The sequence below is a fragment of the Rhinatrema bivittatum genome, chromosome 8 (assembly GCF_901001135.1).
Source record: "Rhinatrema bivittatum chromosome 8, aRhiBiv1.1, whole genome shotgun sequence".
NCBI classification, from domain to species: Eukaryota; Metazoa; Chordata; class Amphibia; order Gymnophiona; family Rhinatrematidae; genus Rhinatrema; species Rhinatrema bivittatum.
The window spans coordinates 131,320,301-131,345,918 of record NC_042622.1 but is presented as its reverse complement, the minus strand read 5'-3'; the positions used below and the strand labels follow the sequence as shown (position 1 = coordinate 131,345,918).

The 25,618-nt window shown below is 40.2% G+C and overlaps 1 protein-coding gene across 1 annotated transcript in view; it reads left to right on the top strand.

Moving 5' to 3' along the window:
- Positions 1-25,618, top strand: part of CACNA1B (calcium voltage-gated channel subunit alpha1 B) — a 1,161,590-nt gene that overhangs the window by 993,102 nt on the left and 142,870 nt on the right. Inside the window, exons 27-33 of the mRNA XM_029613506.1 lie at positions 6,591-6,751; positions 7,152-7,289; positions 7,800-8,001; positions 9,822-9,986; positions 11,327-11,437; positions 11,609-11,692; positions 20,684-20,800. Of these exons, the coding sequence (XP_029469366.1) occupies positions 6,591-6,751; positions 7,152-7,289; positions 7,800-8,001; positions 9,822-9,986; positions 11,327-11,437; positions 11,609-11,692; positions 20,684-20,800 (978 nt within the window). The remainder of the gene's footprint in view (positions 1-6,590; positions 6,752-7,151; positions 7,290-7,799; positions 8,002-9,821; positions 9,987-11,326; positions 11,438-11,608; positions 11,693-20,683; positions 20,801-25,618) is intronic.

The window sequence follows — 25,618 nt, the reverse complement described above, 5'->3', positions numbered from 1 at the left end:
AAAGTAGATGCGAAGATCGTGAGTCTTTTCTAAGAGAGCATGTGTGGGTACTTTCCTGGATTTTGCAAGGTGCTTGAAACTTGACCCCTGAAAGTGGCAAAAAATTTTGCTGCAAAAAAAAATCACATGTAAATTTGAAATTTCAGTCTACATGAGTTGGTTTTGGAACCTACCAAAAACACGGCCCCGGGAATGACTCCTCCTCCCCCTCCCCAGCCAGCTAAAAGTGCATGCACTGTGGAACCCTGCATTTACTTTAAATCAGATTGAAGAGAGGGCTTTGAAAATTTCCCTGGGAGAAAAGCTTAATAAATCAGTCCTTTGGTTTGGAAGTTATTTGCTAATGGTAGGGATTAAATTTCCTTAGAAGTCATTACAGAAGATATTCCGCATAAAATGGGGTGTGTAAATTGGAAGGCCTTAAATTCGTTTGTCCCAACAACTGAAAATGCAGACAGTATAGGGGTAATTTTCCATAGGATTTACATGCATAAACCCCAATCTTATGTATCTAACTGGCCTTTTGAGACTTGCCTGGGGAGGGGGGAGGGCGGGGCAGATGTGCATGTAAAAGTATGCAGAAAAGTAATCTTGTGCATACTTTTACCTATGCTTCAAAAAGGTATTCCAGAGGGCAGAGTTGGGGCAGGACAGAATGTATGCATATTCTTTCGATTTTCAAAAGTATGTATGTAAGTATACAATGTAGAATGTTACACTAGCTTGGGAGTAGATGTAACTTTGTGCATGTTTGCCCGCGCCAAGATTCTCAAAGCAGAAATCCACCATGGAAATTCTGGCTAAAATCTGCAGGTAAAAACTACCTGCAGACTTTAGCCTATGCGGGCTGAATGAGAATAACCCTTCCTGTACTGAAGGGTATCTGTAACTCGGCAACATCTTCTAAATATATATATGTATATATACACAAACATTTACATTGAATTATCCTTTCATACATTTTTATAATATTTCTGTGCACATTTACTAATTCTTAAACATATTTGTATTTAAATGCAAGTTTTTCCCCTTCCAAACCATCTCCTAATTAATCCTGCAGAAGTTATAATGGTGTTATAAATAGAACATTATAATTTTACAACAGAATTAGAGAGAAGGAGCTCCTATTGCAATAAAAACAAGTCTTAATGAATCAGCATCTGATCAAAGGCCCCAGTGTTCTCTCAGAAGCTCGTGTTCAGAGCTGCCCCTAAGGTTCAGGCCATGGTGCTGTGAGGTAGCAGGCTCAGGATCAAGTCTCCAATTCAACAGGGCAGACAGGCTGGGTGTGCCATACAGGCGTTATGTTGATTTCTGAGGAGGCAGGGAACTACACTGTTACCAGGGGCGGATTGAGGGAAAATAGTGGCCCGGGGGATTTTTCTCCATACTGGCCCATGGGTACCCAATTACATATACAATATAATTTACATATATAATTTACATATATATGTACACACCCCTATATTTCGGCATGGTCCTCCCGTATCAACACAGTACTATTTGCCAAAACTCAAAGAATAACAACCCCACCTATGAAAAAGAATACCACAAATATTACACCAGAATCTAAAATATCAATACACCTCCTATCAGGAAAACAGAATAGGCCAAGCTACTATAGATCCCTACAGAGAAACCACATGCTAAAAGAATGCTTCATCTCAGTCTTTGCATGCAGAACACAAACTCTCACCAAATACAGAATAAAGCCACATAAAGTATAAATAGAAATGTACAGACAAAATCTAAACTGTAAAATGTATCATGCCAGACTCTATACAGTGCAACAATGGAAAAACAAAAATGTCACTAATCCTCATGAAACAATCAATAAAATCAAGATATATAAATCATGAATCATAGTTATAAAATCATACTAATAAAATAATTTCAAAACAGCTGATGAATAGAATATCCAATAATTAAAGACTCAAGCAAATTTTGAAACCTTTACCAAACACCAATAAAATATTTCAAACAGCAGACACATCACATACTACCCAATAATTAAAATGGTAGTCAATCAAGAAAAATGAACTTAAAAAGCCACCTTTACTTACCCTCTCCAGCAGTTCTCCTACTCCTTTCCCTTGCAGGCCACACCAGAAGCAGCAGTAGCTGCTGAAGCTTTCCTCACGGTCCTCTTCCTTAGGGACCACAACCAATCTCTTCTCTATCTCACATACACACACACACACACACATACACACACACACACACACCAGTCATACCCTCAAGACCAATTTCTGTCTCTCACACACCAATCATCTCCCCAACCAGTCTCTCTCTCTCTCTCTCTCTCTCACACACACACACACACACATACATACCAGTCATCTCCCTGATCAGTCTCACACATATACACGTCACCTCTTTGGCCAGTCTCTCTCAATCACACAATGCTCTCGCTCTCTCTTACTTACACAAAGGCTTTCAATCACACACATGCTCTTTCTATTTCACTTACACACAAACTCTCAATCAAACACATGTTCTATCTCACAGCCACAAGCCAGCCAAAAAATTGCTCCATCTCTCTTGCACACACACGACACACAGAAGCACCCTCCCTGTCTAACATACACATTACACTCTCACAGAAGCACCTTGCTTTCAGACTTGCAGCATTTTTTACTTTTACTAAAAGTGAAAGTGATGATCCCAACCATTAAATAAGAAAACCACATTCCTATCAGAAGGCGAAATGACATCCTTCCTTCAGGTTCTGTCCTCCCAAGGGACAGCCACCCACACCATACAGCTTCTCTTGTTTTGTGCTTTCAGGCAATAAAGCAAGTGTCTTTCTTCAAACTATCAGTCATATGATTATTCATGTGGGAGATATGGCACCGAAAGGCATCCTTAGTCAACTTCCCTTTTAAATGGGAAGATTCCAGTCTTAGTCATTTAAAAATATACATTTTCTAAAGGCTTAAAAAAAATGGCAAAACCATTTCAGATTGGAACTATTCTAGTCTTCATGCTTAAATTATGCTTAAAAAAAACCAAACAAACTCCACCTGGCATCAGTATCTTAAATTTGTGATTTTGCTGAGATGAACATTTTAAATAGTTTGATTTTTTTTTGCTTTAGTATTTGTCTCTACCCACTTTGCTAAATTTTATTTTCCAGAAGAGGGATGCTTAACATTCAGTAATTTAATCTTTCATCCAACTTTTCAAAAGTTGCATATGTACTATCACATTTCATTTTTTTTTTTTAAATGGCAGATTTCTTTCTCACATACACATCATATTCACACACACACAGAAGCACCATTCCTTTCTCACATTCACATACACACACACACAAGCACCATTCCTTTCTCACATACACACCACATACACACACACACACAGAAGCACCGTTCCTTTTTCACATTCACACACACACACAGAAGCTCCATTCCTTTCTCACATTCACACACACACAAGCACCGTTCCTTTCTCACACACAGAAGCACCCTTCCGATCCAAGGCCCCCGCTGAACAGCTGGTCTCTGGCGGTGGTTAGCAGCTGAACAGCTGGTCTCCGGCTGCGGTTAGCAGCACCGGTGTTCACTTCTTCGGCCCCTGCGGGCCTCGATTTTAAATTTCTTCGGCCCCCGCCGGCCTCGGTTTTAATTTCTTCGGCCTTCTTAGTCTCTGGTGGGGGCCGAAGAAATTAAAATCGAGGCCGGCGGGGGCCGAAGAAGTGAACACCGGTGCTGCTAACCGCCGCCGGAGACCAGCTGTTCAGTGGGGGCCTCGATTTTAATTTCTTCGGTCCCCGCCAGCCTCGATTTTAATTTCTTCGGCCCCCCCGGCTTGGTCTCAGGCGGGGGCCGAAGAAATTAAAATCGAGGCCGGAGGCGGGGCCGAAGTAAAGAAGATAGGCGCTGCCCAGCCAGCCCCGCTTGAGGCTGGCTGGGAGGCGCCCATCTTCTTTTCTTCGGCCGCCGCCGTCGGCCTCGATTTTAATTTAGTCGGCCCCCCTGCTGGCTTCCTCTATGGCGGGGGCTAGCTGGGAGGCTCCCATCTTCATTTCTTCGGCCCCTGCTGGCTTGGTCTTCCGCGGGGGCTGGCTGATCTTCTTTTCTTCGGCCCACGCTGGCTTGGTCTAATGGCGGGGGCTGGCTGGGAGGTGCTGAGGCTGTGCTGAGGAAGAGCCACACGGTCGAGACCACGTGACCAGCTAGACCGGCCCACAGGGGGATGCCCTATCCCCCGATAGGTCAATCCGCCCCTGACTGTTACACTTTTATACCTCCTTACTTCACAAATATGAACCCAGATAGAAAAATATAATAATCATGGGTGTCAGTACCACAGCAATCCCTGCTGGATGAAGGAGCATCACTGACAAAAAGTCTCAAAGGAGACTTCCCACAAGTCGTCTTGGTTGGTGAGGTTTCTTGTGTCATATGAGCATGCAGCCTAGCATGGGAATGAGGGGAGGTTAAAAGTGGAAGATATTGGGGAGGGCAAATTCACACATGGCAGCATTTTTAAATTATTTCTCTGCTGGTTCCATGAAAGTTATCATAATCTACAATGAAGTCAATACCTAGGAATAAGATTAACAGAATTACAAGGAACATTAACCTAGTATCTGAATGTCATTTTTTTTGGCATGTTCTGCAATATGGAAGTCCTCTAACTCATCAGGCAAAAGGTGCAGCTCAGTAAAGAACTGGAGCAGAGCATTGTATAAGCATGCCCCTCCATTCCTATTATGACCAGCACGAGTGTGTAGGTATGTAAACACAAACCACCATATACTGGTGATTGGAATGCCAGCTCCATTCCCACACTGGTTATGTCATATTAGCTAGGTTTATCAATTGCGCTGTGCTTTAACTAGCCTCAGCTACTGAGGCAAGTTAGCAGAAGAAAGTTAAGTAGTGCTTCTGGCTGGCCTGGTGGCTCAGAGCCATGCAGAAGATCTGGGTTCTATATCTGGGTCAGGTCTTGTGTTTCCAAGGGTGACTGGGTCTGGGAATTCTGCAGAGGTAGTGTTCAGAACCCTGAGGCGTGGGGAAGAGGGATGTAAGGTGATGCCTACTGGCTGGGCTCCGGGCATATGCACACTAGATTCCAGAGGGAGTCAGAAGGTATGGTCCCGAGCCAAGGACCATCCCTGAGGTTATAAAAATAGGGAAAACCTCCCCAGATAGTTGTGAATGAAGCCCCATGGTACCAGATCCCAGTCCTGGATCTGATTGAGCTGGAAGCCCAAAAAAGCATGTGGAAACTTGTGAAGTAAAAATAATATTTTTAAAAAGTTGTGCTCAACTTTGGGGTTTTGTCCAAAATGTGCAGGGATCACACTCGGTTCCAGGGCTAGTAAGGGTTCATACAGTCCCTCAGTCTTTACAAGACTGTGGGGAAAATCCTTCTCTCTGTGTCTACTCAAAGTTTCTATGACAGCTGCTCTGTCTCTGAGCTAATAACCAATCTGGATACTTGGGTGGTATTCCAAAAACAACTTTATTATAGTAAATCTTCAATGGTTATAACATGACACCACACATCTCTTTTTACATTTATAGTCGCTCCCAGCCTCAAACCTGTTTTCTTTGAGTAAGTGCCCCTCAGAGTGGCTGGCACTAGGATGACCTCTCCTCCCAAGATTTGGAAAAAGACTCCTAGCAGGGCAGGGATTTCCTTTCTCCAATTATTATCCCCTCCTTGAGTGGGAAAAATACCTGGGATCTCAGATAAACTCACAAACTCAGATCCACATAATCCTCTCAGCTCTTTGGGTAGAGACTTCGATGGGAGCCTCCAGACAAATGCCTTGATATCCACAGCTCTCTCACTGATGTTGCACGGGATCTTTTGTTGGCAATTCTCCAAAAATCAGCACAACAGGGAAACTGCTCACTCCCCTCTTCTGGCCAGGAAAGGTGGACAAAATTCTTCCAAAGCAAAAAGGACAGAAAAATCTTTTCCAAAACCAGAACAACTTCTCTTATGATGAATCACTGCTGTCCCTCCATGTGTTGTAAGATGGGAATAACAGGTCTTCTTTTCCCTATCCTCCTCCAAGCAGGGGGAAAAAAAACCTTCTAGGACCAATTACTTTCTAAAATTGCTCACACAAAATTGAGACAAACCCTTCCAGACCAGTTGGGTGTCTGGAAGGGCTACAGACATAACTGTTGGCTGGTGGAGCACCAAAATGTCACGGAGGGAAAAAATATTTATGTAACACTCCAGTCAGATTGTTAGTGTTGCATATTGCATTATATAGATACTTTGAAAGAGAATGCATGCAAGTGGGCACCATTTATGGCATATATTAATGAAAACCCACAAAAGACACTAATTCAAATACTGGATGTATTAGTGTATAACATGTATTGAAGGCATGGCTGAGCAGAAGTTGTGGAATTATGTTAGAACCCTTCTAGACCAAAGAGTATTGGCAGCCTGAAGACTGGGACATGTCGAATTAGGCATGTTTTGTGGAGTGGAGTGCTTCCTTCACATTACCTACATTGTATCTGTGAGCTGACACAGAGCAGGATCTTAGAACAATGGATGCAGTCTGAGGTTAAGTTGAGATATTCTGACCCACTCTTTCTCTCTCCTTTCCCCCCCAGGCTGTCTTTGACTGTGTGGTGAATTCCTTGAAGAACGTCCTAAATATCCTGATTGTTTACATGCTTTTCATGTTCATTTTTGCTGTCATTGCTGTGCAGCTCTTTAAGGGCAAGTTCTTCTACTGTACTGATAAGTCAAAGGAGCTAGAGCGGGACTGCAGGTATGCGTGGCCGGGCTTTTTGGGTGGTTTTTATTTATTTATTTATTTATTTATTTATTTTTGCCCTTGTGGAAACCTCCAACACTTTCAGGCTTCCCTGTGTGCGAATGGTGCTGAGTTGTGGTTTTTCCTCAAATGTATTATTATAAAACCTAGAAACAGGACCTCAGATTTTATACAAATCTAAATAACCGAGTAATTGGCCATACAAAGTCCTCTTGTCTAATGAACTGGTTTTCTCAGAGCACCTTCTGTATCCAGCATAGGTGTGAATGCCTAAGTGACTATTTGCATTTGTTTAACCCTGTTGAGGGAAGCAGAGTCCGTTATCATCCTGTTAGAAGACACAGCATCACCTTGCAACAAACCACATTGCAGACCTTGATTTCTCTATTTTCAGGGGACAGTACCTGGATTATGAAAAGGACGAGGTGGAGGCACAACCCAGGCAGTGGAAGAAGTATGAATTCCACTATGACAACGTCCTCTGGGCTTTGCTCACGCTGTTCACCGTTTCCACAGGAGAAGGATGGCCCAAGTAAGTACCAGAGAGCTCCAGCGAAGTGAAAGACAAGGTCTGTGAGAGGTTGGAAATAAACCCAGCACACAGTACTGTCACTGAACAGCTTGGGCCAGCATTTGTGCTTTTATTATTTTATGCTGCACCATCTCTTTGTGTTTCTTTTTTTGTGCATGAAACCTGTGAGAAAAATCACTGCAGAATACTGTAGGGAGAGGGACCAGACCAGATCTTTGGGTGGTCTATAAACAACTTGCCAGTGGAACTGGGGCTAGCTAAGTCTCCTAAAGAATTGTGCAGTTTTTGCCTTTCTTTCTGGGCAATTCTTGGCCCTTCTACTATTTTCTTTATTTTTACAAGTAAGAAGCGAGGAGCATTTGTGAGGCAGAAGATGCTGTAAGATGCATGTGTACTGAAATGCGGGTCAAATTCTGGCTCCTTGCAGATGATTTCCCAGTTAATTTTGTGAAATGTTTTCTGTTGTTGGGCTTCATTGGACTTATTGCTTTGCCTTGTGTTTGGTTACAGTGTATTAAAGCACTCGGTGGATGCCACTTATGAAGACCAGGGTCCCAGTCCCGGTTTCCGAATGGAAATGTCCATCTTTTATGTGGTATATTTCGTGGTTTTCCCTTTCTTCTTTGTCAATATCTTTGTGGCGTTGATCATTATCACCTTCCAAGAGCAGGGTGACAAGGTTATGTCCGAATGCAGCCTGGAGAAGAATGAGGTATGTACACTGTGGCTTCCTTTGCCCTTCCCTCCCCCATCATTCTCCTACCCACACCCACTTCACCCTTTAACCTCTTTACATCTGCCATCACAGCTGATGACAAAGATGTGTCATGTTGCTCATTGCTAATAATTATTTTAATGAGCTGCCCTACATCCTTCAAACATGGAATCAACTGGGATTTTTTGTTTTAACTATGTCTAGACCAATTTTCACTTAAAAGGATTGGAAGCAAATATGATGTCTAGTTGATATTTGGCTTTGACTTTTCAAGTTGTATAATATTAATTTTTATTATTTATAGGACAGCCCTGTTGTACCAGTACTTTGCAACCTAATGCATGCTGATCTTCCTTCCTATCTAGCTGTTATAGTTGAGCAGACAGAGGCACAAGCAAATACTGCCTTAAAATTGTACAAGATTAGTAGTAGCATCAGCGCTACAACCCATGGATTATTAGTGGAGTCCTAAATCCCATTCCCAAACTCTAAGCCATGGAGCACATCTTCCTTGTCACCATTTCTGCAATGTGTGCATCACTAATTGTAATCATTTTCATTTGTGGAAATGGATAAAATCACTGCCTCTGAGAAGTTATGAGAATTCTGGATGGGACAAAGGTGAGAAGATGTATGTGTTCTACACTGCCCACTGCCTGGAAGTGTGAGGACGTAACACAGTGGAGTCACCTGATAGTATTGTAGTGGATACTGCTGGTTAACATCTGGTCTGAATCATAGATAGCATGATATCACTAATTTGTACAGCATAAGTAGAAGTCCTACTAAACTTTCCCATGGTAATATAACAGTAAATATATTAGAGATGGTAATATATTAGAGTCATTCTAGGAGTCAGTATTCCTCTGATATTATAGAATTATTTTACTATAGTATGACAGGATTAGGTTCAGACTGGGTGGATCAAGCAGTCCTTTTCTTATAACATCTATGGTTTTGTGTTTTAACTTTTATGCAGTACTGCTCCACTATTCCTTTGGAAGGGCTCTGGACTGGAATACTTGAGAGTGATATTACTGAGGATTTTGAACACCATGTACTAGTGCCTATTATGGTACTTATAAAGAAATATTTGAGATAGAGCATAAATGACATTCTCTTCCAGCGGACATTTGTTATTTACAGCACTTGTAAAACATATATATAGAGTAGCAGGTATTGTGTTTTAAAAACTAAAAACTGCTGGAAGAAAATTGCAATTTAACACAGCAATGTTTAAACCCATTTGTAACACAGGAATGGAGGCACATAATCTCCTGTTTTGGAGGAAACTCTTGGGAAAGAGAGTGGCCTTGTAGTTAGCATAATGGGCTGGGCTCTAAGGTAAACAAAGTCCAAGTCCTTTCTGTGACCACACGCAGTAGGCTCTGGCAAGCTGCTTTGTCTCCTTTTGTCTCAGATTGTAATCCCTTGATGGAAGGGATGCATTTACCTGTGTGTAATTTGCTACAAGGCATCCTGATTTACCATATAAATGCTAAATAAGGGAAAAATTTGAGATTTCTATGGCATAACAGTTTTTGAGCCATTCCAATAAGTGTCATCATATCTGAATGGATTAGAGATTCCCTGAGCAATAGCTTAGCAAATCTTAAAAAAAAACCAAAAACACTTAGGTCTGCTAAACTATACTCAAAGAAAAATATGGAGTGGCTCAAATTGCTACTCCCATGGGAATCTTAAAATATTCCTTTCTAAAATAAATTAATTAATACATTTAACTGTTTCATGGAAAGAATGATGATTCTTATTTCATGCCCTGCTAATTTTAATCTCCCCCTTCTTCTCCCTTTTAGAGAGCGTGCATAGACTTTGCCATAAGTGCCAAACCCTTGACACGTTACATGCCTCGGAACAAGCAATCTTTTCAGTATAAGATGTGGAAGTTTGTGGTATCACCCCCCTTTGAGTATTTTATCATGGTCATGATTGCACTCAATACTATTGTACTGATGATGAAGGTTGGTGATATTATTAAGTCAACTTGCAAAATCTCAGGTCGATTTTAAAAGCTTTTCACTCACAAAAATGCTCCCATTTGCGCATATGTGGACCGCGCGCAAGCAACACGGATTGTAAAAAACCACAAAATATGTGTGTATGTACCTATGTGTCCCTGAGGAATAAGGGTGTGGAAAGGGGGCGGGGCATGGGCATTCCAGGGTGGGGCCAAGACTTACACACGTATATCTGAATTTTAAAAACGAAACCCACAGCACGCATATGCTAGATATCTGAGTAACTTTAGTGCTGCTCCTGATGAGGAGCATGTCTGTAAATCTCAAATGTTAGGACTTACAGGTCAGGGTGAAGTGTTCGTGTCAACTGGGCAGCATGCAGGATGAAGAACCAGCGGGTCTGGAAGACCTCAATATTGACTGGACAGGCTGGTGGATTAATTAGAAAAATGGGAATGTGCCTCGCACGAACATGTTTTAAAATTCGCTGATATATGCACGTTAAAGCCGACATGTGCGCTAGCTGTACTTGAGTAACCTCTTAAAATTAGGAGCATACATACGCACAGTTGGTGCATTTTAAAACATACACAGATTAAAAATCCTAGTATATCCTCCCTTACACGCCGATATGCGTGTGTATGGACACATGTGCACTTGTTTTAATATCGACCTCAAAGTTTTTATTGCATGTATAAAATGGCTTTCTGCATTTACCATTAATGGAATAATGCAGTCATGCCAAAAACTATAGGCCTTACTCAATAAAGATTTTTCTGGAGGCCCAGAAAGAGGAAAACTCCTTTTGTGAATAAGGCCCTAGGAGTCTTTCCATGTAATTAAGAGGTCAGCGAAAAACATCCTTGCTCATGTTCACCCACAAATTCCAGGTTAAATAAAATTATTTAAGATAAGACAAAAATGAATTTTCTCTGTGTTCTCAAAGCACTTTTGGAAATTGATTTAAGAAAGAACATAAAATAAATGAATTGCTTTTCATGTTCAAAATCTGCTGCTCAGATTTTCCCATGCCTGGGTCTGCAGACAATGAAGTAAACCCATGATCAATGGAGCTTTGTTAGGTCTGAGGTGGTGCAACTCTTGAATTTAGGCTCATGAGAGATTGTATCTTCATAAGCTCAGAGTTTAGATAAATGAAGCTTGAATCATAAAGAAACTGGGGTTCTGTCTTTTAACTTTTATTCACTAATTTCCTTTCTTCATGTAGCAGGGTCTTATAGCTGAGTACTTATGTAGTATATATATAGATATGTGTTTAGTACGCGTAGTACAGTATTCAGGCATTCAGTTAACACATCCTGCTCTCTCTCTCCTTGGTTTAGTTCTATGGGTCTAAGGATTCATATGACAATATGCTGAAGTTTCTGAATATCTTGTTCACGTCCATGTTTTCAATGGAATGTGTGTTGAAGATCATTGCCTTTGGTGTACTGGTACGTTGCTTTTCCCTTGCCTTCTTACAGCATATGGGGGGGGGGGTTAGGTTTGGGGGTGTTTTCTTTTTACTATTGGTTGAATATTCATATTCTGAACTGGAAAGCATTTTTAGAAACCTTGAAGTACATCTACTACAACAGCCATAATCTGTTTGTTTTGTTTTGCAGAATTATTTCAGAGATGCTTGGAATGTGTTTGATTTTGTCACAGTATTGGGAAGTATTACTGATATTTTAGTAACAGAAATTGCGGTAAGTAGAATTTACTCCATTCTCTGTGGTCACAGCAAGAGGTGGAACCATTGTCCCTTTGAGCCTCCTTTTGTCATCTATGTGCCTCTCCTTTGAAGTTTATTCCCATTGCTTGGATAATAGGCTATACAACAAATTTATCTTGTAAGAGAGGCAACTGTTTTTCCTGTCCAATTCTGAGTGATCTTTCCTTGGCACAATACTGTAGAGGTTTGCCTGTTGAAGCCCAGAGCACTTTGTCCTCCTTGGTGGGTGGGGACCTCCCATCCAGGTACTAGTCAGGCCTGATCTCACCTCAGAGATCTAATGAGTGCAAGCTCTCCCCGGCCAGCGTTGCTTGGTAGTGGAGATAGTGGATTTCCTTTCTACACTGTGGTAAACAATTCTTGTGCTACAATGTGGATAAATTTGTGTTTTTCAAGTACTTCTGATGGAATTAATGATCTCTTTTGAAAGGTGTTCAAATCTTCTTTACTTTTGACTAGTATAGGATTACTTTTCTCTCTGAAGAATCAATGATTGTACAATATGATTATTATTAAAAATGTAAGTCTTTTCAACTTTAATGGAGCTTCCTGTCTTGGGGAGGGGAGGGGGGATTTGTTTCTTTGCAACTGCTGCTGTAAACGTGAAGTTACCATTGGTACATATGAACGTACAACTCACTTCATATTTTGTTGCACATCCTGTCTCAGAATCATATTTCTTTGGCTCTTCTAATGATAGTGATGGCTCATTGTGCCTATTTCTCAATAATATTTTTCTTTTTAACAGATGATTACTGTTCTGCAGGCATTTTTAATTATTATAAATTGTACATTAAAAATCCCTCTTCAGGACCAACCCAGTGATTCTGTAAAAGTAGTGTGCACGGCCATTAGTTTTATTCCTGAACTCACCTCAAGTCAGCCGGGGATGTTGCAGAGACCAAAGTTGCAGCCCCTAGTTTAAAAAAAAAAAAAGCCCCAACTATCTCTCATCAGCTACATCTGCTGGCCAGATTCAAGTTCCGCAGGAAGCCCTGTCCTGTGGCCCCTAGATGAGGATTTTCACTGCGACAGATGGGCTCTATCGGCGGGAGGTTAAAAAGAGAGAGGAAAACAAGTACTGTTCAGGAAAGACTCATAATGCCAGAGGCCTAGTAGAGGAGTCCAGTTCCAATTTTGCTGGGAACCCAGTGGAACAGAAGAAAATGCTTGGCCCAGAAAGCTAATTCCAGTCCCTTTTAGTGGAGAATTTTGTTTAAGATGAGGAGGAGGTTGTGAGAGGATAATACCAATACTTTCCCATTAGTATCGGGCTACTAATTTACAAGGATCTTTAAAAGAACTGTCAAGGCCGTGGCTTGGCTATGTGATTGTGCATAAAAGGAGAAAGGCCTTCTCTTCTGTCCGTAATTTAGCACACGTATGCAGCTGAAGGCTATAACTCTGCAACTATATAATCCAATGAAAGTCATTTTTCATTTTCAGAATTTTGTTAGTGCCTTTCATTGACACAGACTTTGCTGACAAGCCATGTCTTTGATAAAATATATTACTGTGAAATAATCTAAGTTCAGTGTAAATTCACTGTATCCTAGTTACTTTTTGTACCTTGGTCACATTATATACCACCGCACATTTACATTTAAAAAGGGAATAATGTGATCTTGATTTTCACACCAGTAAAATCTTTTAGTTTTATTGCATTAGTCATGTTTTTGAAGCAAAAGTAGAGTCGAGAAACAAAAAAACTTTAGAATTTGAGGGTCTCATGCTACAGATCAACTTTTGAGCAATAACACGTGGGCTGGAATGAAAAACATGCCCCAGTGGCTGCCTAAAATTCAGCCCTGGTTTTCAGATGTGTTAAATAAAAATGGTGTGGACCATGTGACCCTTTGCTTTGCTAATCCTTCCCAAGTCAAAATTGTCATCAGACGCAGTCACAAATAAACTCTCTAGCATCTCTTCAACCACTACTGAAGAATAAAGATAAAAGAAAAATGGGTCTGTTAGTGGTTTTGTTATTTGTATCCATGTTGTATGTGATTTACATGGTGAACATGGTGTTTCCTTGGCAAAGAGAACATATGTCAGTTCGCTCTCACTTCCGGAGGATCAGTTCAGCAGCATTTAATGTGCATTTCTGTGTAGAAGCTAAAAGACTTGCACAGGCTGCAGAATACTACCCTTAAGAGACATTGGGCTGTATCCGCCATGATGTGGTCTGAATGTTCATAATAGATTCTACTGCATTTGTACAAAAGCCTTAGACAAATTCTCATGAAAAATAAAATAAAAACTGAAAACGAAGGTTCCTAAACATGGTATAGGTATCCATGTATGTCTTAACATATAGGTTCCCAAATGTTGTTCTAATAAGCCTGAGCTTATGTAAACCACCTAATTTCTGATTTTGCTTTCACCCACCTTTGTTTGTGTGTATGTGTCTATATATCAAGAATGATAAATGTGAGTATGTGTAGCAAGAAAAGACATAGTTTAAGGTTCAGGGTTTCCACTCAAGCAAGCTGAAGCCTTTAGGAAGCATATATCAATTTCAATACTACTGCCCTAAATGGATTCCTGGCAGCAGCCATTTTGTAAGATCTTGAGCCATTTTGACAACAAGAAAAAATAATTTGTTGTTTTTCCTTTCCAATATTTTATATAAATGATTGTAATCTTGAAAGGGTGGATATGATAGTGGCTGTTCACTATCTGAAAGGTATTTATTTGCTTTGTATACTTCTAGCCCACTAGTCCTAAATTCTTTCTCCTGGGAGATAACAGATTATAATGCACAGGAGGTAAGCATTTTTCATTAGAAGGAAAGTTCTAGAATAAGCAGCATGGCATGAGAATGAAAGAGAGCAGAACTCAGCAGTTACATAAGGAAATATTTATTCACAGATAGGGCGGTATATGTATGGAACAGCCTCTCAGTGAAGATGATGAAGACAAAAACAGTACTGGAATTCAAGACAGCAAGGGACAAGCACAAAGGAGTCATAGCTGCAGGAAAACAATGATAAAGTAGGACCCTACATAGTGCGTAATGCAACAGCAAGGGAAAATGGACAAACTTAGATGGACCTTGCGTTTTTAATCTGTCATCATATTGTAAGCTAGTCAAGGAATGTATTAAGTTAGTCCCATAAAAAGGTATCAACTGATATATATATATATATTTTTTTTCTTTTAAATTTTATTTTACTAACCTTTATTTATGTGCATCATATTGTTTGTTTCTTTGACTTAAACCTGGCTCTCTCAGTATGCCAATTGTCATATAAAAAAGCAATCGATAGCCTTTCAGACACGGATGAGCACAGTTCAATACTGCCCCATCATTTTTATTCCTTAAATTGTCATGTCACTATTTGAAAATCTCACAAGAGCCTTGAGGTTGAAGCAAACCTCTCAAACTCTTGGCCAGCACTATACACTAATATTTATGGCCATAGATACAAATAGAAGATGCTCTTAGTGGCAAGCTGTAGCCCATTCAGCATCTTTAGATCCCTGAAGAAGTCCGAAACTAGAATCTGTTTCTTTGCCTTGGAAAACAAATTGTGATACATCCCTTAATTTGCATTACACACTGAAATGCAAATCATAACTGTTCTGTTTCTGTGATTTCAGGATCTTCGACTGTCTCTTTTTGATTTGAAGTAGTGCTTTGTTTATTTGGTTTGAAGAATTATTGCGATCTTGTCCTAGTGAAATTTTCAAAGATTTTTTTACCCTCTGACCTTAATTACTCATTTTCTCTTGTTTTTTTTTTTGTTTGTTATTTTTATTTGTTCTTTATTTTTCTTACCTACCTGCTGAATCACGCCATCCAATCAACATGCAATGCGAAAACCATGTATCCGTCTCTGTGTGTTGTGCACCTGCTGCTCAAAACGTTCTAAATAATGTTGCAAACATTCATCCATGAAAACATCACATATAGTACACGGTTGGTTTCATGAATTTAAACAATTATTAAAATGATTTGCTTTTTTAAAAAAAAAATTGCTTCTTAAAAAAATAAAAATTTAAATTTAAGTTCTACATATCCTGGTGAAAAACCTCAGTGGATGAGCTGATCTATCGGGCATTTCATTAACACAGTCAACTGCTTATCACATCTGTACTCTTTCTTCATTAACTGCCTTTAGAAGACTTGTAGTTTAGTAGATAAGCAAATCACCCACTCCTGGTCCACTGTCAGTTTTTCACCAGAGGGAAACACACACTTGCATTATTTTGATATAGAATGACCAATCTAGTGTGGAAGCCCCCTTGAAATAGACATGAGGTTGAGGACAAAATATCTATTTTCCTCAACAATAATAATAATATGTATCATTGAATCTTTGTTATTTGTGGTTTCATCATTTCCTATTCCATTCCTATTCCTATTCCTATTCCAACAAGCTGTATACATCTACCTTCACAGTAAAATTCAGAATAGCCAGAACAGAGATATACAGTGGAATTACTGAGGCTGGTACTAGAAAGGATAGATGCAATCTTATAGCCAACACAAATCTTTCCATTAAAGAAGAGAAACATTATCTAAGATCATAAGGGTCAGACCTAGTTAATCTGTTCATCCAGAATGTGGGAGGTATATGTATAATTTTTATGTAATACGTCTTAAAATATTTTTTAATGTAATAGCATGAAGGTAGAAGAGATATACAGTATATCTACCCTTCTCACTGCTTGTTAGAAACATTTTTCAAATGTAGATTGTCTGCTAAATAAGATCAGTCTAAAATCACCAGGTTTACATGTGTGAAACATCACCATAAACTGATAAATTACACAGTGCATATACCACAGGGTTTACCAAATAGCAGTTGAAGCCCCAAGGGGAGGAAAGCATGGAATGTCAAACCGCCTAGCATTTTAGATAAACAGGCTACAAATTCATCAATAAATAATAAATGCTCTGGGATTCCGGTTACAAATTTACATATGTTCACATAGGTTGTATAGTCTGGGTTCAGATTGTAATCTAATTAAAAATTTGTTTTGCAAGTGCACATGCAGATTAACTAGGTCTGACTGTGGCATAATCAAAGTTGTGAGCACAGAATAGGGTACCCTACCCACACATCCAGGGTGATTGGAGGTTTACATGTACAATGCAACCACACTGAAAACCTAGCTATGTACATAAAGCAGTTTCTTGGGTTACTGCTTACTAATGCAGCAGTATATGTCAGGAGGTATTTTTCTGCAAAATCAAATTTGAGAAATAATCCAAGGTGGTGTTTCCCTTTCTACTGCATGCAGTTTTATTGACTGCATGAGCAATTTTGACACTGAAGGGCTAGATTTGCAGCATGGTACACTAGGGGGTGCAACAGATGTACAACTCCCATTTACACGGATTGGTGGCAATGCCAATTTGCCCCCAAGTACCCTGCTGGAGAGTCTTCCCATCGCTTTCTAAATAATCCTAAGCAAAGTTCTCCTGGGCTACTAGTGAAGAACAAGATTCATAGTTGGGAGGGATGGGGGAATGACATTAATTTGAGTCCGTTGGTCTGGGATCCTGTAGGAGACTCATTTTGGGGTTTAATCTAATACGGGGTAGGCAACTCCAGTCCTTGAGTGCCACAAGCCTGTTAGGTTTTCATAGACTGACCTAGTTTACCTTTCAGTACTCCCATCCAAAATTTTCAGCATTTTAGGAGCAGATTTAATGTTAAAACAAAAGAAAGTGCAAAAAGCCTGCATGTTAGTTTGCTGGCAGACTCTTGAAATAGCACTACATCTTTTGCCCAATGATTTTACTTCCTGAAACTTAGGGAAGGGAAAAAAATCAGGGACAGTAACTTTCAAATTGGTGTGTATGTGTGCATATTTGCTCACATATATCATCCCCTGCCCAGATACAAGGCCATTTTATAACATATGTGCGCATATGCATGGGTGTTAATGTGCGCCAAGTTTTATGTGAGTGTGCAAATCCTGCTTCTACTGCATAAATCAGGGGATTTTAAAAGGGGCGCACGCCAACACCATTCCCAGTTTTACCATTCATCCCCATTTTACCCAGTTAAGAGAGAGGTCCTCCAGCCCCCCCGGGTTTGATAGCCTTCATTTCCCCCAGTTAGCCCCGACCCTTAAAACCCCACAGATTTGCCGAGTTAACATTTACTTACTTGGCATCCATAGCAAAAGTAAAGTTATTGGCAGGGGGCTTCAGTGCACACCAGGTTGTATCAGTATTTATGCGCATATCTTATATCCATGCCCTGAAATGCCCATGCCCCACCCTGATCACGCCCATACTACCAACTTCTTTTGAAAACTTACAAGATGTGGGCACTGTGGGAGATGCACGCTTATCTCAGCGGGTTTTTAAAATCCGCTGGGTGTGTGCAAGCCTGACTTCTTTGCACATCACCTAATTAATGTGCGTCAGGCTTTCAAAATTCACCTCTTACTGTGCAGGCAGACACTTCTGCAAATCCTGTTGGCAAATTTGACCAAAGGTGCTAAATTAGATAATCGGGTAAAAATCTGATAGGGCTTTTTGCACAAGTTTTCTATTTGCACAATTTTCAGGAAATTGAACCTTAAGGCAAGAGTTGTGGTATTTGAAAATGTTTCAAGAAAAGTTTTACACTCTTTGCTTTACTATGTCCAAAATTTAAATTTGTCCCATAGCTTTTTTTCCTTTGCCGAAATACATGACTACAAATCTAGACGTGCATTGCAATGGTATTCCAAGACAATTACTATTTTATCCCTCATACACGGAAGTCATATGAGCATCTCGCATCCTTTTAAAGCAATATTTGGATTTTTTTGGGGCATCTATATCCTTTTTAGAAGCTGAAAGCTGGATAAAGGAAACCTTTCATCATATAAGCCGTTCATGTTTTCAGTAGGAACAGCCCAGGAGAATGGTGCTTTTGATCTGTCTGCCATGCAGTTACCCTCCTCTTGTTTTAGAACTTCTTGGTGGTTGTTTGCTGTTCTTATGAAATACGCATTGCCTTGTTCTTTTCTCTTTATTTGAGGACTAAGTCTGATCCCTTTTTCTCTCAAATTTGCTTCTTATAGTTTTAAAGATAAAATATTAAGAAATGCAAAGTGCATGCCCTAGAAATGAATTTTGGTGAAATTTGTGCCCTCTTAGTGGAATGCCATATGTGGATATGTGGTGCTCCCCCTTCTTACTGTTACAGTGTTGAGAGCAAGTAACAAAAAGCACATATGCATGAATGCATCCCAGCTTGGCACTTGCACAGGTGCTTTGGGGTTAAAGGTGATGGGACTGGAGGTGGGGGGAAGGGAATAATTGTTTTATATGAACCACATTTCTCTGTCCGTCTTCTAAGCTTTTATAATTCAAGGGTCCAATTCACAAACAAATTTTAACCATGCAGGGTGCCACATGAGCATATTCAACTCCAAACTCATCAGATTGTCCAGTATTGTCAGACTCGACAAAGAAGTCTTGTACTTACTAAGCATGCAGACTGAGTTGCCCTTTCATCTTCCAAAACAGACAAGGCATATTGGTGGGGCAATATGGGAAAGCATGCACTGATGTTGCAAACACTGTATCTATTCTATGAATAAATGGAGGTCATCTGTTTCAGCTGCTGTCAATTTAGTACTTTTTAATAAGCATTACATTCACAAAAAAAGAGTCTGTAAAATGAATAATGGTCAGTTTAGATTGTCATGCATATATGTGTTCATTGCACCATGTGATTTCTATATTTCTGCCTGCCTTGGCCCCAAATTTTCAGAAACCAGTTAAACACACTGATAATTGTCTCCAATAACTGCAAATTTAGAACACTTAGATTTGAATTTATTTTTATTTCATTTCTGTGAAGAGATGATTGGAGTTCCAATAAAGTATAGTTAACATTCTTAGATTTTAGGAAGGCTTCCAGTGCTGGATGTGTACATTTTAAAATCAACTTGATTCACCTCCCTGATAAAAAAAAATCCTTTCACACTATACTGCAGGCCAACCGCATCATTCCATAATGATTGGCTCCTTTTAAAACTGCCCTCTTTTGCAGCTCCCATCCCATGTTCATTCTAGGATTTAATGCCTTGATTTCCTGTTTGTGCACTAGTGATGGATACTTTAGAATATATTTTTTTTCCCCATGGGAAAAATAGCCTCCTGTTCTTGGAGTCATCTAGGTAATACTGTAGAACAAATATTTTCTGTAACAGTACTTTCATGCTACTCACTCGATTAGGTTTTTTTTTTCTAAAATATTTGTTTTGTTATTGTTTTGTTATTGTTCAACATATTGCACAACATTATGTGTCTGAAGGCTGATATACTATATTTATAAAGTAGGACACCTGTGTTAAATATATGTTACAGTAATATTTCAGATTCTACAATATGTTGAAATCATTCTTGTAAGATATCCAAGGCATCTGATAGACTGATGTCCTTCTCACATTCTACTAGTAGAGCAGATTTAGTACCTGTATTGGTCCTCCAGAAAACTGGAATCATAACAGATTCTACATCTGAAAACAAGGGCCTGTAAAAGACATCTGATCCCAATCTACTAAGACTCCTGTATACTTGTAGTCAATATCATCTATCATGCATTAGGTCTTCCTATGGATAGAAGAGCCAAAGTAACAATTTCCTTATATTCTTTCAAACAAAATTTCCAAAAAATGTTTTGGAGTTCGATGTCAAGATTTTCTGTCCATTCTTGTACTTTTTCTGATGGTTGTTACCGCATGAAAGTAAGAGGGAGAAAAAAAACCCTGATTGCAAAAAAATATTGTTCCTTGCAACCAGCCATTAATAGGCAGTTCTGTGGTGGGGCATTTTTCCCTTTTGCTGCATGTGAGGAAAATTGACTTGAATGTTCCTCTTTCAGAAGAGCTGTGTCTTGGCCGATTGGCAATGAAATAATTGCTTGAGAAAGGGGGGGGGGGGGGTGTCCTACGCTTTTTATTATGGCATGAACCTTTAAGGGAAACAGAATCTTACCTTCTGCAGAAAAACTTCATCAACCTCAGCTTCCTGCGTCTGTTCCGGGCAGCAAGGCTTATCAAGCTCCTTCGGCAAGGTTACACCATCCGCATCCTCCTCTGGACCTTCGTTCAGTCTTTCAAGGTAAGAAGCAGTAGTGAGCCTTAGAAGGAAGTCCTTTGGGTTAAGAAGTCCCTTTTTTTAACCTAGGTAAAGTGACTATGAATAACATAAATATTTTATTATAGATTTACATCTATAAGTCAGAATCCAGTAGCTGTATATATGCTAGAGAGAAATGGGTTCTGTACAGGTTGAGACAGTTTTTATTGCACTTGTATAAAACTTATCCAAAACCCTGTTGCTCAGGCCATTAACTTTGTAGTGCTACAGACTCTAATTCCAGTCTGCTATCTGTTGAAATCAGTTGGGGATCAGACAGGCCATATAGGCGACGCCCTCAATCCCCGGGGAAAGAATTAAGGCATCTGTTTCTACTGTGGTGGCCCAATGCTGGCCATAAAGTGCAATAAAGAGTGGACATTCGAGAGGAGGCCTTCAGCTTGGCAGGCATTTCTGATAGCACTGGCCATGCTGTCTGAGGTGGGGTATTTAAAATGGAAAAGGAGGTTAGGGAAAAAATTATCCATAGTTGTTCTTGTAGATGAACTTTTGAAACATCATAAAACCAAAAGGATCCTAATTTGTACCTCTGGATCTGTCATCTCTTAGATAATATGATAAACCCTAAGGCATTAAGAGGGTATGACAGAGGGTCATGATTGAGGTGATGAGATAAAGGATGTATTTTCAAAGGGATGTGATAGCTGCCTAGGTTCTTGGGTTTGAAATTTGCCCTGGACTATATTTATTTGCTATTAATGTAAGCATTCTCAGTAGCATGGTTGAATGGGGAAGAAAAGTAAGTACCCTGAACTGAATTTTAATGTCTATGCCTGTCATTTCTTCCTTCCCTGATATCCATCCCCACATTTAGCAAAGGCATAGTTTATAGGTTCTTCTCTACCTGTGTAGTTTTAGCCAGTTTTTAAAGGGAAGCTATTTGGGTGGTTTCTCTTTGAAAATTTGCTACATTATATAGATGCAAAAATACTTTGCTATTAAGTGGCTCATTGAAATTTGACCCTATAGTGACCCAATTTCCTTTTCACTTGGATCTTATTGTCCTGTTCTTGGTTCAACACCTCTTTCAGTGTATTCTGAGCTTTGTAATACTGATTTTTAAGAAGAAATGCAATAATACAAATCCACTAATGCTTCAGAATGAAAGTTTAAAAGAAAATATACTGAACAAGAGTTTCCCAGTGAACATTGAATTATCTGGGTAATTTGCTATATACCAGGGATGTGCAGAGGCAAAGTTTTATTTCCGTTTAATTGGTTTCGTAGGCCTCTTCCATTGAATTGGCTCATTTTAAACAAAACAAAAATAGTGTTTTATTTGTTCATTCATTTACCATTTAAGACAATAGAGAAAGCACTGCAGCCTATTTTTGGACCAAAATTTGGGTTTTCTTATCAATTCTAATAAAACTTGAAAAATATCAGCAAAAGGGGGAAAGAACTCCAAGGCACAGACTGTAGAAAAGTGGCACCAATAGTGGCATGAATAGGCTGAGGAATCAGTGGCAAATGGGTTCCAGCAGTGGTAGGACTTCTCCTAGGCACCATGAGAGGAGCAAAGAAACAGTAAGATTGAGACGAACTCACTAAGGCTTCAGTAGTATAAACTCTCAAAAGCAATATGAGAGGCAAAGTGACACCAAGAGTGGCATCAATATCCTGTCACCAAAAAGAGGGAATGAAGCAGAAAAGATGGCAGGAAAAACCCCATGGTACTGATAAAGGGATAAAGCAGCACAAAGAGTGGCATCAACACACCAGAGCATCATAAGGGGTGCAAAGCAGTCCCCCACAATGGCAAGAACACCACAAAGTACAGAGTCTGGAGTTTGACAGCAAGGCAGAATGACAGCAAGACTATAAAGGTGAAAAATATAAATATGGCAACAATGCCTTGCTGCTATACCCCTTGTCTTACACCTTAAGAGCGGCATAGGAGATATCAGTCTTCCTGTTGAAGCACTTGACATTTGTCAAATTTAGTTCAAGAGAATGATCTGTCATCAGTATCATATTTGGACATAAAGTTTTATTACATTCCCTACCTGAAATTGATCTTGCTGCTGGATGGAATTTTAGGTTTCTTGTGAAATGTGCTTTCCAGTTGAAACTTTTGTCACAATCAGAACATGACAAAGGTATCTCATCAGTGTGACTTTCCTGGTAATTTGTGAGGTTTACTTTATTAAGAAAAATTTTTCCATATTCTGTAGATGAGCAGTCTCTTCTCTTTGTTGATTTTCTGGTGTTGCATTAGTTTTCTCTTCCTACTGAAACCTTTCCCACATTTAGAACATGTAAAAGGTCTCTTTTTTGAATAGTTTCTGTTGTGCTTGCATTTCTTCCTTCTAACAGGGTTTTGCTATAGTCTGCATATGTATATGGTCTGATTTCAGTATCAGATCTCTGCTGTCATTTTCATCTGTGTGTACGATATTACTGTCACTTTGCTCATACATAGAATTCTCAGCTGAATTTCCTGCTGAATTTATTTGCTTCTATTCTGATATGCAATTATGCCTGCATTGTATTCACCAGTTAGAACAGCAGGAAGCATCCTCTTTGTGTCTTTCTGGTAAACATCATGTTCCCTTCCAGATTCTCAGTGAGCTCCCAGTGATATGTCCCTGTATTATTGTTTCTGAGATCATCTTTTTATGGCATGTGATAAACACAAGGAATCCCTAAAGGCTAAAGGATAGAGATGAAGGACTAAGGTAGCTCATGTTAATTGGGGTAACCTGCACAGAGCAGACGTTACTAATCTAAGGAATAAAAAAAACTATATAAAATAAAATAAAAATAAATTTGCTGGGCAGATTGCATGGAACACGTGGGTCTTTTGCAGTTATCATTTACTATGTGACTGTGTGTTAATTCAAAAAAGAGATGGAGTGGGAGGAGAAATTTGTTACTTTTTCTTTTTTTAACATTTCTTTTGGGGGACAAAGCACCCCAGTATAAACAAGAGAAAAGAAGGGAGAGAGAACTAGGCTGTGATCTTATACATATACAACAAAAGAATAAGGGGGAGAACAGAAAAGAAATGGAGTGGGAGGAGAAATGGTATTTTTTTCTTTTGTGGGGTTTTTTGTTTTTTGGGGTTTTTTTTTATATTTTATTGTGGGGATAAAACACCCTAGAAATAGAGTGGAATAAATACCATGGTATCCAAGCAGCAAACAGTAAGAAGGCATCAAAACCTTCAAGGCATCTGAGGCATGGTAGCTAGACATAGTAGCATCAAGACCCCTGGAGTGGTGAATATGAGGCATGGCATGTAGGCATAGTGGCAGCAAGACTCTTAAAATGGTATATTTAGGGCATGGGAGGTAGGCATAGGAGCAGAAAGACCTCTAAGGAGGTACATCTGGGGCATGGAAGCTAGTCATAGTGGCAGCAAACCCCTAAGATGGTATATCTGGGATAAAGCAGATAGACAGAACAACAGTGAGTCCTCCACACTGTTTTCAGTCATCTTCTTACTCGCATGGAATTTCTGTGAAGCCTAGCAAAAGCAGATTGATTTTTAAAAGCAACAACTTTTCCATCAAGTCTGGCATCATCTTTGAACAATGAGGGCTTGCGATGACATACTGGGCATGCTAGTTGGTGGATAGGAAAGATATTGCTGAGCCAACTCGGCTAGGTCTGGCCAGACTGCAGACTTGTGTGCCCAATATGCTAATGCATCTGGTTCCATCTCCTGAATGGGATTTGCATGTCACAGAAATTTCTGCTGCAATCTCTTTTGCTGCGGTGTGCTGAGGGTTTCTCTTGTCAGCTGCTTTAGCTATGGCCTGTGTCAGGAAAGATGGTTCTTTTTGGACAACATGGCTTTAGCATATTGAGATAGGTGAAGAAATGGTAGCTGAAAGGATGCTGCTTGCACTTCCACTACTCTCTTGGGTGGCCACTCTTTCCTGTGCTACATCCCAACTGTGCCTCTGCCTCTGATGCGCCTGTTCAGTTACCTTAGCTACCAGCAGTTCCTTCATGTATGTGATATGCTAGGACTGGAGGGCAAGACTCCCTTTCACCCATGGATCACAAAGGGGCGGATTTTAAAAAGGTTACGCACGTAGGTTATGCGCGAAACCCTTAAAAAAAACCCCTGCGCTCACCGGGCCTATTTTGCATAGGCTCGGCGGCGCATGCAAGCCCCGGGACACGAGTATGTCCCGGGGCTTGCAAAAAAGGGGTGGGGCATGGGTGGTCCGGGAGCGGGGCGGGGCGTGGCTTGAGCCTCCAGGCACAGCGGCCATTTGCCACTGTGCCTGGAATCGCGGGCCGGCCACCAGCCGGCGCATGTAACTTCTTTAACAAAGGTAAGGGGGGGTTCTAGGTAGGGCTGGGGGGCGGGTTAGGTAGGGGAAGGTGCGGGGGGACAGACGGAAAGTTCCTTCCAAGGCCGCTCCAATTTCAGAGCGGCCTCGGAGGGAACGGAGGCAGGCTGCATGGCCCGGCGCGTGCAAGTTGCACAATTGTGCACCCCCTTGCGCGCGCCGACCCTGGATTTTATAACATGTACATGGCTGCACATGCATGTTATAAAATCGGGCATAGATTTGTTCGTGCTGGGTTGCGCGAAGAAATCTGCACCCGTGCGCAGGTTTTAAAATCTGCCCCTCAGTGTGCAAGCATGTATGCGTTGTTTTCTGTCAGAGGTTTCAGACCTACTTGCACTAGCTGATGCAAGGAGTACACAAACTGCAACACATCTGCTTACATTCCCTTTTGCTCACAGAAACCCTCTAATGATTGCTCTAAAATATTTACTATAGGGATGACCCCACCAAGGGTGGTGCTTCTGGAACT